This window comes from Akebia trifoliata, chromosome 14, assembly GCF_017979445.1.
Source record: "Akebia trifoliata isolate Shusen 1 chromosome 14, ASM1797944v1, whole genome shotgun sequence".
NCBI classification, from domain to species: Eukaryota; Viridiplantae; Streptophyta; class Magnoliopsida; order Ranunculales; family Lardizabalaceae; genus Akebia; species Akebia trifoliata.
The window spans coordinates 5,042,931-5,060,084 of NC_141388.1; the positions used below are offsets into that span (position 1 = coordinate 5,042,931).

The window sequence follows — 17,154 nt, forward strand, 5'->3', positions numbered from 1 at the left end:
TTAGTCTTTGGGTCCCCCTGTCAGGTCGAGTTAAAAAATCAGTAACTCTATCGGTTATATTGGGACCTTGACAGGCAGGACGAATTAACAATTAGGTGGGCTGCAATCGTTTTGGATTAGTTGAGCTGATCTTGCAAAAATTAGAGAAATAGTTTCGCCTTTTTAGGGTAATATAGAAGGATACCGTATTTGGTAAGGTTTCTCCTCTTTATGTAACTGTATTTATAGTAAATTTATATAAAATAATTTTTTTATAATAAATTGTCGAGTGATTTTTTTCATTTATTGCCAACCACTCACTCAAGAAAAAAATTGGAATTGTAATTCTCTTGATATTATTGTATTATAATAATGGGAAATTATCTAGTAAGAGAAATTTATTTAAAATTACTAAAACATACCTTAGTGTTTGTTTGTTATTAAAAATCACATTTTGATAAGGGTAATTTTTGTGATTTAATTTTTTTTTTTTTTTTTCTTGTTTCATATAAAAATTAATTTTAAAAATAATAATTTATTATTTTCGAAATTAAAATGAATAGTACATTGAAATATGAATTTCATAATTTTCAGCGAATGTTTTGATAAATCATTTTACAATATACTGATATACTGACTCTTGTTGTATAGAAATTATGATTGAGATTATTTTTCAAAAGATTTAATTAAATTTAATTGTTTTATTTAGGATTGATTTATTTTCAATGGACACCCCATTGGTATTGATGAAGATGTTGAACACCAACTCAAGTAGTAGGTCCCCCTAAAACATTATTCATGAGAGAACCTTTCTTACTCTTTGTGATAGAGAGGACTTTTACAATAAACAAATACAAAAATCAATTGGTGTTAGCTTATTCTTTGCCAAAAGAATAGGAGAGAATGGGATTCTACAATCTTCCAAGTACGAAAACAGACCAAAATCATTGGCCTGTCTTCAGTTTCTTTTTTTCTTTTTTAATTTTCTATTAGATCTTGAATTTTATATAATATTTTTCAACTTGCAAATTAGGTAACTTAGGATTCTATTTAATTAAGAATAAATTATACAATATAAAATAGAAAGTCAAGAATCATCATTTGATATTTTATATATTTAAAGAATAATCTTTTAATATGAGTTTAGTTATTCTTCATGAAGGATAAGAAAACCTCCTCTACATTCAGATTTATAAAAATCTTAAGTATTTTTTTTTTATAGGATTGAATTTATAATATATTTATATTCAAAAGACATAAATTATATACTTTATTAAGATGGGGTTATATGGACCACGTGTCAACGTGGCGCCCTGATACACCATTGGGCACCACATGTATGCAGAGCAAAAAAATTTATTAACTCCCAAAATATAATAATTGAAAAAAGAGATTTTTTTCACCGTTGGATTTAAATTTTAAATCTAGGAGTTCAGTGATCGTCCATCTTAAACTCAAGATTTTACTTCAAAAAATATATTTTTTAAGAAGAGGTTGAGTTGTCATTTAGATCAATGGGGGAGTCCACGTGGCCCAAATGTGGACCTTGGTGTACAAATGTCAAAATATTGCTATGATCATTAATCTAATTGTTTTATTTTGAAATATCTATATAATAAAATATAACTATAGGACTTATTTGTGTGGAGGACTAATTTCTATCCAACTATAATTTTTGTGAGGTCCACTTTATTGTCTTTCGTTTTCATCCCTATAATTTTACTATATTTTCTCTTTTGTCCTTTTAACTTACATTATTATTTTTCGTATGTTATCCCTTTAATTTTATTTTATTTTTTTAATAATATCCCTCAAACTCTTTTTTTCCCACTTTTACTCCCTTAACCCCAAAGATAATGCCTGTGTTATGGCACGAGTGAATTATATAGTCTATATAATAAAATACAACAATAGGATCCGCCTCGTTACAAGTTTGTGGGGATAAATATACCCTCAAATTATAGTTTTGTAAGGATAAATGTCACATCTAATTAGTGAGCCTACTTTATTGATGTCCACCTTCCCCAACTCTATTGGTTTTTTTTTTTCTCATCCTAACACATTTTCTTTTTTCAATTTCTTATTTTATCCCTTTTGTGCGGTCAAAATCCAGTAGACGACTTTAATGGACCCTCCCGCATTGATTCGAAGTTACTCCGGGCACCTCCCTCCTCTCGATGGCGTGGTACCTGTCAAAATCACTCTGACGCTCAAGCTAGAGAAGTCAAAGAAATAGTATCGAAAAATTGGTTAGACTTATAATCCTTCTAAAAAAATTCTCTTCAATAGTGTTTATTATACTCTTTTATAATTCCTCATCGCCAATCAAGGTTTCTCGCACTTTAAGTTGTAATCATGGGATATCCACTGACTCTACGGAATTATTCACCTAACGAAAATCTTTTGGATTGATAATACTTAACTGCAAAGATCTCCTCTGAGATCTTTAGGATTGACGTGCGCATATTAAATTTACGATTATTCTATGACCTGGCCTATCATGCTTGGTTAGCCTAATCTCACTTAATATTGTAATGCCCCTCAAACCAAGTTAAGGAGATCTCTACTTTGGTATGTCTTGCATGAAGGACAATGCCCGTATGTTGATCTGCACCTAATACCACTTAATTAGTTTGGACACGTGTGCGACTTAGATTACCGTAGGATTATTTATCTTTACACTTTTAATCTCAATTTTTTTTTATTCCTTTCTTCCTCACCCTAGCATCTTTTCTCTTTTCAATAATACTCCATTAGCATCACTATCTTTTTTATTTTATCCTTTTAATTATAAATTTTTTAAATATTATCTCTTAAATTTTATGTTTTTTCTTTTTTATCCTTTTAATTATAAATTTTTTAAATATTATCTCTTAAATTTTATGTTTTTTCTCTTTTATCCTTTAACCCTCAAAAGGATGACCAAGTTGTAAGCATGGGTGAAGTATGGTGTCTGATAAAACCAACACTTAGATGGAAGGAAAATGAATCGTGTCTCTCTCTCTCTTCGCACGCACCAAGATAGTTAAGTAAGTTGGTTGACCATAAATGGAAAGATATTTCTTGAAAGTTGTTGGTTGTATCTGAAGATAAACACAAATCCTCATAAAATCAATGATTTTACTTTTAAAAAAAAAAAAAAACGAAATCCTAATATTTAAAAGTCAAATAACGAAAATAATATAATAATAATAATAATAGAATTATTTATAACTAAATATATACACAATGTCATGAGGCCTAAATGACCAAAAGTCCAAATATTAAAAGGTCGGTCCAACCAACTATATTTATCTATTTTATTACGTGTCTTAAAAATGTGATTTTATCTAATATAATTGTTTTAAAATATCATTATTTTTATACTAAATTTATAACAATAAAATATACTTATTTATTATTTAGAAAGTCATTGTAATTTTAAAAAATTAAAAATTTAAGATTAAAACCATCACAATCATCGATGATAGAAAAGTACATGTAATTAAGGAAATGACGGTATATGTCGCTTTAATTCGACACTTTAATTATATAGGATGTCGACATCTAGGCCCCACCAAATTATTTTTAGTATCTTACTCTTTTTAGCATTTATTAATGAGGATTCATGTGGAAGATATAGCAAAAAAAAACGTCATCCACAACTTTAAGAGGTCCAAACATATAATAAGAAAATAAAGATAGAAACTTCGAGTGCTTCAGGGTACGTGTCAGTATGCTATTCGATAAAGATGAAATTGATTATGTTGACTATTAACTAGACAGGGCTGGTGGGTGGGTCTTAATCGTGTTTGATTAATTGAGACTTAAGAGTTGGACTGGCAATGATACGAAATGTACCTTATCTCTGAATCGGTTCAATTGGATATGATCCGAAAAATATGAAAAATCGAATTTTTGGATCTCATTCGAATTAAAATCTTATATTTAATATAATTTTGGATTAGATTCAGATGTATTCCAATCCATTTCGAGAAAAAAAAAATCTGATCCGAATATATTTTAATAATTATTTATTATTCTTAATTTCATATAAATACATATAGATAAAATGTTTTAGTCTTTTTGGTTTCTTTCAATATATGTGGTTGAAAAAGTGGATTTTTAAAAAAAATTTATATATTTTTTTAAATTTTTTGAACATTGATAATTTGAAAATAAGGCATGTGTTCGGATCGGACCAGATCAATTTTAGATTAAAAATGAATTGAAATGGATTGGATTTGGTTCACATCTTCATTAATCGGATTAGATCAGATCAAATACATGTGTAGAAACTCGGGCTCGACCTTACATCGATCTTATACCTCTATCAGGCCTAAGTCGTAAAATTCAATCCTAATGAATTTATACTTCAATCGATTTTTGAACTATATAGATCCATTAAATCTATGTATGATATTGTTTTTCATCAAAATAGATGTCCAAACTCTGTCTTAATTGGAAAATGATTAAAGATGAGGATAAACATGTTAATATACAATATCTTTAATTTATTATTTTTAGTAATTATAGTTGACAATCTAGCTATGTATTTTATAAAAGTAATTGTTAGGCCCCAACGAATTTAATTGAGGAGAATTTTTTTGAGTCCAACTCTACATCTACGAGCTCAAGATCATCAAAATCCTAAACCTTGATTTTTCGGAACAAGTTGGGTTGGGTTAATGGGCTCAATTGACAATCCTACTTTCTACCTTAGTAGAATTGCATTATGCACTCACCATGCAAGAACTATTTAAAAATCAATTTTTTGGTATTCTGGATCACTAAATATGAACATTACCCTACATTTTTTTATTTGATCTAAATGTTAAAATATCCAACATTGAAATTGGTTCTGTATTTGTTTTCCTCACTCTATCATTCGCGTCCTTTGCTTTGCATCGTTTTCTTTGTCCATTTAATTATTATCCTCTCAAGAAGGAAAATGTGATAAAATAAAATAACTTAAAATTAATGAGATAATGTGTGACATGTGGATCGGGCCGTTTTAGACCTGTGAAAATTTTGTTTATGAATACCAATCATTTATTCTTACATGCTCAACTTAAGACTGTTGAACAAATAAAACCCAAGTGCATAAAAGTTTAAGTTAGTCCATCGAGTTGTTGTGCCTTTTGATATGAAATGACTAATTTTTTAAAAATTTAAAAATTTATTATTTATCTAACATAAAATTTTATAACTAACCAGTGTTGGTACAATGACTAGGGAATCCCTCAAAAAATGGTAGAAGTCTAGGATTCAAACCCCTTTGTTGGCCACCCTCAGGGATTTATCCCTGATTACCTGGTATATGTGGTTTGTGGGGGTATTGTATGTACCCAGAAGATTTAGACAAGGTATGGTGCTCTGAGAGGCCAGATGCCTCGCCCCTACTAGTCTGGCCCACTAGACCTCATCATAAATAAATAAACATAAGATTTTGTAACTACGCAACTATACTTATACACCTTATAAGAAATATATATTAGTAACTAATTTTAAATCTTTAAATAATACTACACAAGATTACTTAGAATAAGTCAACTCGATTTAAATGGACAAGCAAGATGATACTAAATGCCAGTTTTTAAAATTGTAGAGGGAATTTTTGTGATTTACTTCAAATTTTTAAATAAACTTAATCTTAGTTAGATTATAATTTCAATATTTACCTCAATCAAAATAAAGTAATTATGTAAAAGGAAATAATCCTTCAAAATTTTGATCATTCCCTAATTAGATAGAGTTCCATCCAAATAATATTACATGTCCGTCTCAAGATTCTCATTGATTATCATAAAATGAACGATTCAGATGGAAGATAATTTTATCCCTCCACAAAAATCATGATTGTTATTTAATTGATTTGAATCTGATTGTTAAGTCTGATCCGATTGAATAATATCCGTATTCCATACATTACAATATTATATGGGATTCAAATTTATTCCAATTTCAATTAAACCATAATTGGATCTAACTCTAACCCAATTGTAGATAAAAATTTAATTTTGAATGATTTAAAATGATTTTCTTGTATGTGTAACCATCGACACCCAAAAAAAAGTCATCATCATTTATATGTTATTATGAATGTGATAATATTAAAATTAATTTATTTGATCAATTAATTTGATGGTCCAAGTTGGTTTGAGTAAATGTCGTTGTGTCCGACAATTGTAATGAGCGAAATGTTATAAAATTCCAAATATGGAACCATCATTATGACCGATAGATTGATAAGTTGGCTAAGACGTCGTTATTGATGTGAGCCCACTGATTGGATGGTTTGGCTCTACTGTTATATCTATAAAGTGAAACCCTTTTCTTACTCACATACTAAGATTTTGAGCTTACTAAGGGTAATTTGGCGTAAATAATTACCAAATCCAACATTACAAACCTCTAAGTTTCAGTGAAAAACTCAGCTAAAAAAATATTTGAACTAGAGCCTATGTTTTTGGGATATCGACGGCTATAAAACTTCAACGTCATGGGATCATGTTTTTGGATGCCAATGAATGAGTTCAAGGACCCTTAGTAATGGTGAAATTCTTACTAATATAGTAAGGACAGAGGGACTCATATATAAAAGGGCAGAAATAAAATAATGAAAAATGAGAAGATTTGATATCCAATTGTTTTGTTTTATGCAATAAATTTCTACCTAAAATTTTATTTTCTCAAAAAATAAAATAAACCGTGCTTTGTTAGCTGGGTTCCTTAACCAATTGTTATTTTTTTTAACTTTTAGGAGATACCCCTCTTAAATGGGGCATATTAGAAGTGACTCCCCAATACGAAACCTTATGTATCAAATGGTATCTGACTGCCACGAGTCGACTCAAATAAATAAATATTTAAATACATTTTTGGAAAAAAAAAACATGAAATGTAATACTAAATATTCCATAATCTGATATGATAGCTTTTTGATCTTTTTTTTTTTTGCCAAGAATTGGTATTGCTTAAAAGTCAAATTCCATTTATAATCTATCGATGTGATGGGTCTCTTTTTATTTATCTTTTTGACGATAAATGACTTAGTCGAGTTTTTGAGACAATTTGAAAAGTTCATTCAAACGAGTTTTAATTCAAATTGTTGATACGAAACCAACATGATTGAATTGCCACTTTTCGTATAAATGCTCTCATAATAATTGACAACCACAATTTGTTCATGAACAATCACCTCAACTCATCAATGAGGATGTTTAGTATCACATCACTCTTATATATATGTTTCATTATTTTCATTTCTTTTATTTCTTTTAAATTAATTGATACAAACTGCTAATATCATTATTAAGAAAAAAATAAATAAATTATAAAGAAAATATTTTTTATAGGCGTCAATTAACTTAGTTGGTAAAATCTTTGAACGATGATACCAGAGACAAGTTCAAATCCTACAAGTATTGAGTTATTGAATTCATTAAAAATAAACTTACAGATAAAACAAATATTTAAATTTATGATATTATCAATTTGTTTTATTACAAGCAATCATATCTACTCATCTTTTTTTACGTAATATATAATTTTATTTATTTATTTAAATTTTAAGTCTTATTCATAATATAAGTAATAAAAATTAAAAGATAGTTTCATTACTTGAAGTTATGACACCCGTTAAAATGCAATAATTACGTCTAAAAAATTGAATTTTATACAGAAAATCCCCTAAAGAAAAATATATTTTTTTACTTTAATACTCCGATGTTTATTCCCAAAGTGTATTTATTGCATTTTAACATGTGCCCTTGGGACAATACAAGTTAACCAGATCCTTTTAAATCATATTTGACAAAACAAATCGTTTGAGTAAAGTATAATTATTTATAATATAATGAGGTAATTATAATATATCTCACGAATAAAAGAGGCAAAATAAGGATTTATGTTTTAATATATTGTACATTATCTTTATTATAATAATTAGAAAAGGACGAGTAGAAATGATTGGACATCAAAATTCGAATATAAAAATTACCCCCATCTTAACATTGAAACATAATATAATTCACTGAAGGTAAGATGAGATGGTAAGAAGTGTTTGAGTTTGCTTCCTAGGTCATCACTTCAAACTTTATATGATCATTTATAAAAATGTGACTATTTATCTTTCGTAACACGTGACTGGATGGAAAGCTACGTACAACTAAGGAGATTAGTCTCACCAATGACCAAACGTGGGGATATTAAAAAAAAAAAATACCATTATATAGTGGGGGTTATTAAAATTGAAATAGTAAATTTTGAAATTACGCCGGTAATTTTTTTAAATTATAAAAATATTCATATAATCTTTAGAGTTCAAAATTACCCTTTAATTAAATTTTAAATTACAAATAAACTCTTCAACAAGTACATGTACGTTTGCATAGGCCGCCTTCTGGTTATCATTATAAGAATTTTTCCTTATTTTTCCCTCTTTTGGAGAAAGCCGTCTCTCTGTCTCTCTCTCTATATATCTCTCTCTGTCTGAGAGAATGGTTCTTGAGTTTCTCATCTTCTTCTCTCAAAGTCTCAAAGCGATTCGCTCTTGATTTTATTCAAAAGTTCGATCGATCGTCTTCGAGACTTCAAGTTTCGGATCAGATCTTAAATATATTGTTGCAGAGAGAGATCAGAGATTCTTATCTTTTTGCGAATCGAAACGCAAATGCTTTACAGAAACCTCTCCTATAATCTCTCTGGGTTTTGTCCTCAAATACAGAAACTCCAGCAACTTTACCTTTTAAAAGCTTCTTCTTCATCTTCGCCTTCTTGAGAAGAACAGAAGGAGCGAAGAGAGTGATGTTGGATCTTAATGTTGTAACGGAAAACAAGACTTGCGAAGAAGACAAGATGGTGATGGTGGAGAAGCTTCGAGAAGGTTCCATGGGAGGAGAAATTGACGACTCAGGAACTACGAATTCCTATGTTGTTAATACTGAAGCTTCCAGCAATGGTGGTGATGAGGATTCCTGTTCCAATCACTTCGCCTTCGACTTCGGTATCTTGAAGAAGAAGAACATCGGCGTCGACGCCATTTCCATCAATTACAACAATGATGAGAGCAGAAATCTGAAATCGGATTCGGGGTTCGTTACGAAGCAGTTTTTTCCTTTGAATGGTGGGATCGATCTGTCGGTCCAATCTTCAGTTTCTGCGTCGCGGCCACGTTGGGTGGATCTCTCATTCTCCCCGGGAGATGCCCTTGTGCAGCAGAAGCAACAGGTGAAGAAGAGTCGAAGAGGGCCGAGGTCTCGGAGTTCTCAGTATAGGGGAGTCACATTTTATCGAAGAACTGGACGATGGGAATCACATATATGGTTAGTAATTTGACTGAGAAGAAATTGATTTTACTTATTAAGTTGAAATTTTGTATCTTTATTTGATTTATGTTATTTTTTTTGGTTCTCCTGAACAGGGATTGTGGGAAACAAGTGTATTTGGGTAAGGTGTTTTTGATCTCTCTGTTTTATTTGTTAATTGTGAAGGATGATTTTGTTGATTTTTAATTTATTTTTGGTCGATTTTGGGTGTTTGGTTTCTCTAGGTGGATTTGACACTGCTCATGCTGCGGCCAGGTAAATTGAGAATCTATGTTTCATTTTCTCTTAAATATTATTATTATTATTTTTTTTTTTTGGAGGTTGTTTGGGGTGAATTTTTTGGTTTCATTTCATTTGTGAAAAATAAGTAGCAAAGAAAAACACAAATCGCACACAAAACACGAGGATTTACGTGGTTAGAATGTAAATTGAGACCTGTGTTTCATTATCTTTAATTTTTTTAAGGTTGTTTGAGGTGAATTTTTTTTGGTTTCATTTGTGAAAAATAAGCAGCAAAGAAAAACAGAAATAACACACAAAACACAAGGATTTACGTGGTTCAACAGTGTGCCTACGTCCACGGATCAGATCAAGAACAATCACTATTTTCTTTACAAGTTTTACCGCTCTAAAGATCTTCTTATCTATCTCCCCAAAAAATAGAAAACCTTTAAGAAAATATTACATAACTGCCCCTGCACCCGGCATAACCCCAACAGAATACAAGACATTTACACATCATTTGGGTTCTCCTAATTGCAGAGTGTATGATCGTGCCGCTATCAAGTTTCGGGGACTTGGCGCAGACATCAATTTTAATCTGAGTGACTATGAGGAGGATATGAAACAGGTTGGTTAGGGTGGTTGTTTTTTGAACCTATGTCTATCTTCATGTTTTTTAATTAGTTTTCTTGGGTTTTTATCCTAATTTGATAAATCTTCAGCTGAGGAACCTCACCAAGGAAGAATTTATACACAACTTGCGTCGCCATAGCACAGGATTCTCAAGGGGGAGCTCAAAATATAGAGGTGTAACTCTTCACAAGTGTGGTCGATGGGAAGCTCGTATGGGACAATTACTAGGCAAGAAGTAAGAAACCCTTAACGTAATTTACATTCCAGATGTAGCTATAATGTTTAAGTTCCTGAATCCATGATCTATAAATTGGGGTTCAAAATTCGTTGGGGCATTATTCTTAGATGTCTAACTAAAAAGAAGAGATAATCGGTAACCTATTTTTCATCGATAGAGTATATGGTGCGTGCTTGCAGGTACATTTATCTTGGACTATTCGACAACGAAGTAGAAGCTGCAAGGTCCCATTGATCATAGATTTAACACTCCCTGATACTAAATTTGTTAATCTGAATTCTTGAATTTAATTGGGTTCCATCCAACACGATTCTCGGTTTTTGGTTTTGGAAATCAGGGCTTATGACAAGACTGCTATCGAATGTAATGGAAGGGAAGCGGTCACTAATTTTGAGCTGAGTACATATGAAGGGGAGATAATTCCCAAGATTGAAAATGGAGGTATTAGTTTTATAGATTCTCCTGTTTTCTTGGGTGTTATAGGAGACAATATTCTTTAAATTGATGTATGATATTTTTCTTTATTCTGTTATTTTAGGCATTGCCCACAATCTCGACCTGAACTTGGGGATTTCTCCCCCTTCTTCTGTTTGTGGCCCAAAGGGCAGCGACTGTGGCCCTTTCAACTTACCTAATGCCAGGAAAGCGAGGGTAAAATTCAAATAATTACTATTGTTTCTGTATTGATTCATATTTAGATATCACAAGTTTCAGACCATTTCCCCATTTAAATAACTTTTTATTTTATTTTATTTTATTTGGGGAGGACTTCAGAATTTAACTTAATTTATGGTTCTAGTTAAAGTTTAACTATATGAAATCTGATGTGAGAATCTTGTTTGTCTTCCTCACCCATAGATAGCTGTTGAGAAGACAAATGTTTAACCTTAACCAAACAGTTCATTTGATGTGTTATTAATCTATGCTTCTACGTTGCTCTATCAGATGGAGAACCCTGCTTTAGCGACGTTGGGTGGCCAATCTCCCCTTGGCTTAGCAATGGTTTCCGAGCACCGTCCCATCTGGACAGGTGTACATCCCAGTTTCTTTCCCAATTATGAGGTATACAATTTGTTAATTAGTTTTTGAAGGAAATAAAGAACAACTTCCCTGATAACCATAGCTTGTAAAAATTTAAAATCAAGTATATCACCTTTAAATTTACTGTTCAGCAATTATATGATCTAAATATCTCTGAAACCAACTCCTTGATTCTCTATTTTCTAAAGGGCAATATAATATTTTTTGTTGCATTTAATTTTTATTTTTATAAGTTGGGTTTCTTCTCTAATTGTTATACTAGTAGACTTTGTATGTCATAATAACCTTCCTCTTCCTCTCTCTGTAAGCAATCTTCTCTCAGAGGAGATTCGCAATTTATACCAAGTAGCTTGAACTTCAAGTAAAATAATTGAGTGAAATGTTTCCCCTTCTTTTTACCCTTTTTGGCTGTTGTGGAGCTGTATACAATTCTTTCAAATTAGATAGAAATTCACATGTTTATCTCTTCCTTCTGACTATTAGGGTTTTGGTAGTTTATTTTGTTTACTAAGGAGCAGATATTTGGGGTGTGTCAGTGTCACTGATTATTTACTACTACATTAGTGCACTTATAATGTCTTTTTTCATTTTTACAACAGGGAAGAGCAATAGAGAAGACGGTACAAATTGGTTTGTCGGGACTCTCAAATTGGCCATGGCAAATGCATGGTCAAAATGGCGGTGCAACCCCAATACCACTGATCTCTACTGCAGCATCATCAGGATTCTCTTCTTCTACCATGACTGCTTCATCATCTACCCTTCTTCGACCACACTCTCCCAATACAACCATGACCCACCACCGTCATTACTCTCCAACTGCCGCCACCAACACTACCCGTTACAGGAGCTGAAACCACCCGAACACATCTATCTTCACATATTATTTGTTATGCAACACTTGCGACTACCATTACATATTATTTATGCACATTTTATCTGTTAATCACATGTATACTTTGTGACATTGTGTATTAACATATAACATGTTTTGGAGTTTGAACCCCACTTTTCCTTAAATGGGGAATATTGAGGATAGCATCTTAAATGTTACATTGTGAGATTGTGTATCAACATATTACATGTATACTTCACATTTCATGTCAATTTTTTGGCTGATTTGCCAAAACATGCTCTGAAAATTGAAAAATAACTAAAACAACATACTGTTCATTTAAAAAAAATTTCGTCCAAGTTAAAGCAGGGAAAAAATTCACTATTTTAATAAACATGATTTTAAATACTTTTTTTGTACTGAAATTAAAACAGGGAAAGTATTTACATCGTCATAGAAGAATCAGATCCAGAACAGTGAATAGGAACATTGCTTACATGGTAAGTTTTGCTTAGTGTTTAAAACACATCGGGCTCTTAAACAAGTCATTCACACAGCCCAATGTATTTTAAACCCAACTAAAATGTGCCACGTAAAAAGGAACGGGACACTGCTCTAGATTGTGGGAATATGATTTTTTTTTTTTTTTTTCACTTTAGCGAAAATATATTAATTTCAAAAACAGTTATTTACCGTTTTCGCAAGTGAAATGAATAGTGTGTGTGTGTTTTTTTTTCCGGAAATTTTCATGTAGCTTTCTGGGATTTTTTTTTTTTTGCCATTTTTGGTGGACATCACACCTGATTGGTAAATTCTAACCAATTAATTTTTAAACAAAATTTTCACCATGGGCTAGGAGCCCACCACAACCTTTTGATAGTAAAGAAAACAATATATAAATTCAATGACTGTGATCTCAAACCAAGCTGAATTTTGATGTGTAAATCCAACAAAACTCAAGTGCAAGAAGTTTATAACTTGTTGCATCAGAATCATTCAGCAGGGGTTCTATTCAGTAAAATTTCCTAAAAAATCAGTAAAATTTTCGGGATTATACAAATGATATTTTTTGGATTTCCCCCAAAATCCATCATCTTCAACCTCCCTAAAGATCTTGTTCATGAAATTTTAAGGTTTAAGATGATAACATTTCGAGGTTGAAAGGATAAAAAAAGGCTTATCATAGTCGGAGATTAATTGATATAACATTCATAAATTCGTCGATTTAATCAACTAGTGCCTTATTTGGAAATTTTACAAAATTTTGTGACTATGGTTTTATCTACACCACTGTCAAAAGAACTCCAAGTTATTTGGCATGTTTCCAAGTACAAAGAAACCAACATATGACTTCTCAGAGATCACAAACAATGATCGCTCGCTTGTGACATAGTATCAAGCGAGCATTTTTCCTTTTGTGTCTAATTTTCATAGAGATTTCTCCCTTTTGAAGACCTTTCGCGAACCAACTTATCAAGTTGGTATCGGAGTGGTAGAGTTTTTGGGTTCTGAAGAAGCCAGTCAGAAATAAATATGGCGAGAAATGTGCAGGCACCACCGCCTGCACCTCTGTCGCTCTGCTAATCAATCCAAGCTCGTTTAGTAGCCTCTCCACTCATGGCCAATTGGTTTTCAGTAGGACCGCAAATTTAATGGGCTTTTCTCTTCTCTATGTCACCCAATTCATATCTTCACGTGCTTTGGCCCAATCCGATCCACACATGTTGGGTCGTATTGAGTAGCCTCTTTACTCATTGCCAATTAGTTCTAATTTGGACCCTCAAACTTATCATGGTAGCAGAGCGGACCTTTCTCTCCTCTACATCACCCAGTTCATAATAACTTAACCTATAAATCGGATATATTTTAACTTATAAAGTCAAATATCATTTAAATATGATATTTGAAGTGCGAGATCACCGATATTTATTTTAAAAGTGACAATCTCGCTGAAAAAAAATTAAAATATGAGGTAGTGATAGCGTGACTTAAATAAATCAGATGTATAGTAACTTTTAAAGTCAAACATTGTTTGATATTTAATGACAAGATCACTGGTAAAAGTTACGCTCTCTCTGATTAAAAATTCAACGAGTTATGGCTATAAAAGAGACAATCTTGCTGAAAAATAAATCCCAAAACATTACTGAAATTGGAATTTTCCCATCTTCAGCACATGAGGTGGTAATTTAATTTACAAAATTATTATCACATACCGTTGATCTGGCATCGACGGTAGATCCTCCCACACTGCACCTGACTGAAACTTTCAGTAGAATTACTCGAACCATAAACTATTTTGAAAAGATAGTTGTAGTTTCCAATGGTGTTGGAGGTTTTGTCCAACACCATTAATCGTTCAAGTCCTCATAAAAATATAGAGTCGTGCTAAAGTGATCTCGAGATTGTACCTCATATCTCGATAAAAAGCATCTATGGTTCCTACACACTTTCACGTCAGGATGTGCGATGTGTGAGGTACAATCTTGAGGTCACTTCAAAAAAATTCAAAAATATATTTCAAAGGGATATACTTGTGTTTATTTATTGATGGTTGGAGATTCGTTATGGAGAATGGGAGTAAAGAGGAGAATACAAAGATGAAAACATTTAGGATTTATTCATGTAGGATTTAATGCCTGTAGGTCATGAGTTTGATATCCAGTATGAGCATTAATTCCTCAAGGGCCACCTGCGAGGGCGCACCCTCACTTACCTAGTGCTTTTGTTGTGCGGGTGTTGCATGTTCCCCAAGACTAATCCTTGGACAAGGCCATGGTCTATGGATTGGGCAAAGCCCAGATATAGGCCCGGTCCACTGTCTAAAGGGATATCCGGTTATTAAAAAATTTAAAAATTAAAAAATTCTAGAGATAGCTCCTTTCTTTGACTCAAAATGTTGCTAGGGGAGATATTTTGATCACTTAAGAATAAATGGTATTGTCGGGTCAGCATCAAGGGAAAATAAGTAATCAAGTTGAAAAAAAAATACACTAATGCTGGAGTGACACAAATGACTTGGTGGCGTGCACATAACCATGCTTTTTACTCGTTTCTTGTGGAAAAGCATCTAAGGTTTATGTGCACACCACGACCACGACGTCATTTGTCCCCCTTTGTGTCATCCCAGCACAAATCGAAAAAATAAGGTTTTAAAAGAGATATCTCAGCATAAGTGGAGAAAATGTGAATGGTGTTTGGGTTTAGGGTCTTTTGGTAGGCGAGCAAGATTGAATTTTTTTTAGGAATTTTTAGTATAAGACAATCCTTTCTTTAACTAGCATTATCCCTAACTTTCTTCCCACCATTCTTGAATTTCCTAAATTCATATATACGAAGACTTTATTTTCTCGAATCATCCTTGTCCCTTGAAGATATATACTATAATTGATTAAATTTCACTTCTACAATTAGCTACTATGATATGCAACAACAATTTCATATTTGCTTTCATGTCTATGTGTGAATTGACAATGTGACACGAGATAAGGTTGAATTGTGAAATAAGATTTGTGGAGGATATTTCTCGAACAAGGGACACGTGACAATCTCAAAAAATTTTAACCAAAGAACCGAATTACATGATAATCTAACCGATCATCCGAATTACTAAGGAAGTCGACTTATCAAGCTTCAATGGTGTGGAGATCGGTACAAATCCTATAAAGTATGGAATATGGGGTGTAACTGCTTTCACGGAAATCAAGGTGAACTCCTAAACGGGCATAATTGCTCAAACGGGAATCATGGAGGAAATCTGGAAAAATCTAAGGGAAGAAATCCCTATAAATACAAAGGTGCAATACGTCAAAAAGATATGCAATTTCCTCTTTGAAAATACTCTACATTACTTGTGCTAAAAATTCTGTCTTGGGCGTCAGAGTGATGTTGTTGCAAGCCCTCCCAGGAGTATAAGAAAATGAGAATTCTTTTTAGAGAGGATCATTAGGTAGAGCAAATTTTTGCATCTATAAGATTCATGTTGCTAACCCCATACCCCAGTGTTTGGGATAATTAAGGTATACATGCCAAATGTTGACTTGTACTTACATATGCCATATCTTCGGGTTGAGATTATTGTTGGAAAAAATGTACGAAAATGGAATAATTCAATGAACAAGAGTTTATATTTTTAAAATTCCAACAAATATTATAACTAACTAATTGGACACTCTACAGTTTTGTTATATATTTCAGATTGGTTCATTAATGATTCATGTTCTTTCCATTTAATTCTATCAAAAGCCATGTGTTCTACCAATCTTCTATTTAAGCATGTGTGGTTCATTTCTTCTGGATGATATTATACATTTTAATATTTTTTAATGGTTGATTTATACATGCCCCCCTACATTTTATTGAATATTAGAGATATACTCTATGTTTTGAAATTGATGACATGCATCCCTTGACGATATAGTCTTCTAAAGACTAAGAAAAAAAGACTCAAATGCCCTCATCATCAACCTCTAGTCAAAAATCTAGGTTTTTCTTCTGATAATCAAGCATTTTTAATTCATCATTTTCTAGCTAGAACTAATCATTTACATAAAATCTTAGATTTTTCTATCAAAAATCCCATCATTTTCAATTTTTTCAAAAATATTATTTATTTTTTCTTGTAAAAATAAGTTACCTTCAAGCTCTTCAACTTGTTAGGTAACTTTAATCTATTTAACCTTATTTTAATCCATCATTTTCAACGTTTCCTTATTTATAGAAACTCTAGATTTTTCAATCTAAAATTTCATTATTTTATATTTCTTAAAAAATTCTATCTTTTCTTGAGATTTGAAGGCTGAAGAGTTGAAGTAGATAAAATTTAAAGATAATTAATGAGGATTACAATTTTTATTCAATGCGGTTAAAGATGATTAGTTTTTAAAAGAAAAATCTAG

At 31.8% G+C, this 17,154-nt stretch overlaps 1 protein-coding gene across 2 annotated transcripts; it reads left to right on the forward strand.

Moving 5' to 3' along the window:
• Positions 1 to 8,383: 8,383 nt before the first annotated feature.
• On the forward strand, positions 8,384 to 12,448 carry LOC147385727 (APETALA2-like protein 3). 2 transcript variants are annotated; one of them, XM_086424196.1, is made up of 10 exons: positions 8,384 to 9,284; positions 9,383 to 9,408; positions 9,512 to 9,542; positions 10,050 to 10,137; positions 10,232 to 10,377; positions 10,560 to 10,604; positions 10,718 to 10,821; positions 10,919 to 11,031; positions 11,326 to 11,442; positions 12,021 to 12,448. In XM_086424196.1, the coding sequence occupies exons 1-10, from the start codon at positions 8,767 to 8,769 to the stop codon at positions 12,273 to 12,275; spliced, it is 1,443 nt and encodes a 480-aa protein (XP_086280322.1). In that variant the 5' UTR covers positions 8,384 to 8,766; the 3' UTR covers positions 12,276 to 12,448. The 2 variants fall into 2 exon arrangements, with proteins under 2 accessions (XP_086280322.1, XP_086280323.1); XM_086424197.1 differs by lacking the exon at positions 10,560 to 10,604.
• The last annotated feature ends 4,706 nt before the right edge of the window (positions 12,449 to 17,154 follow it).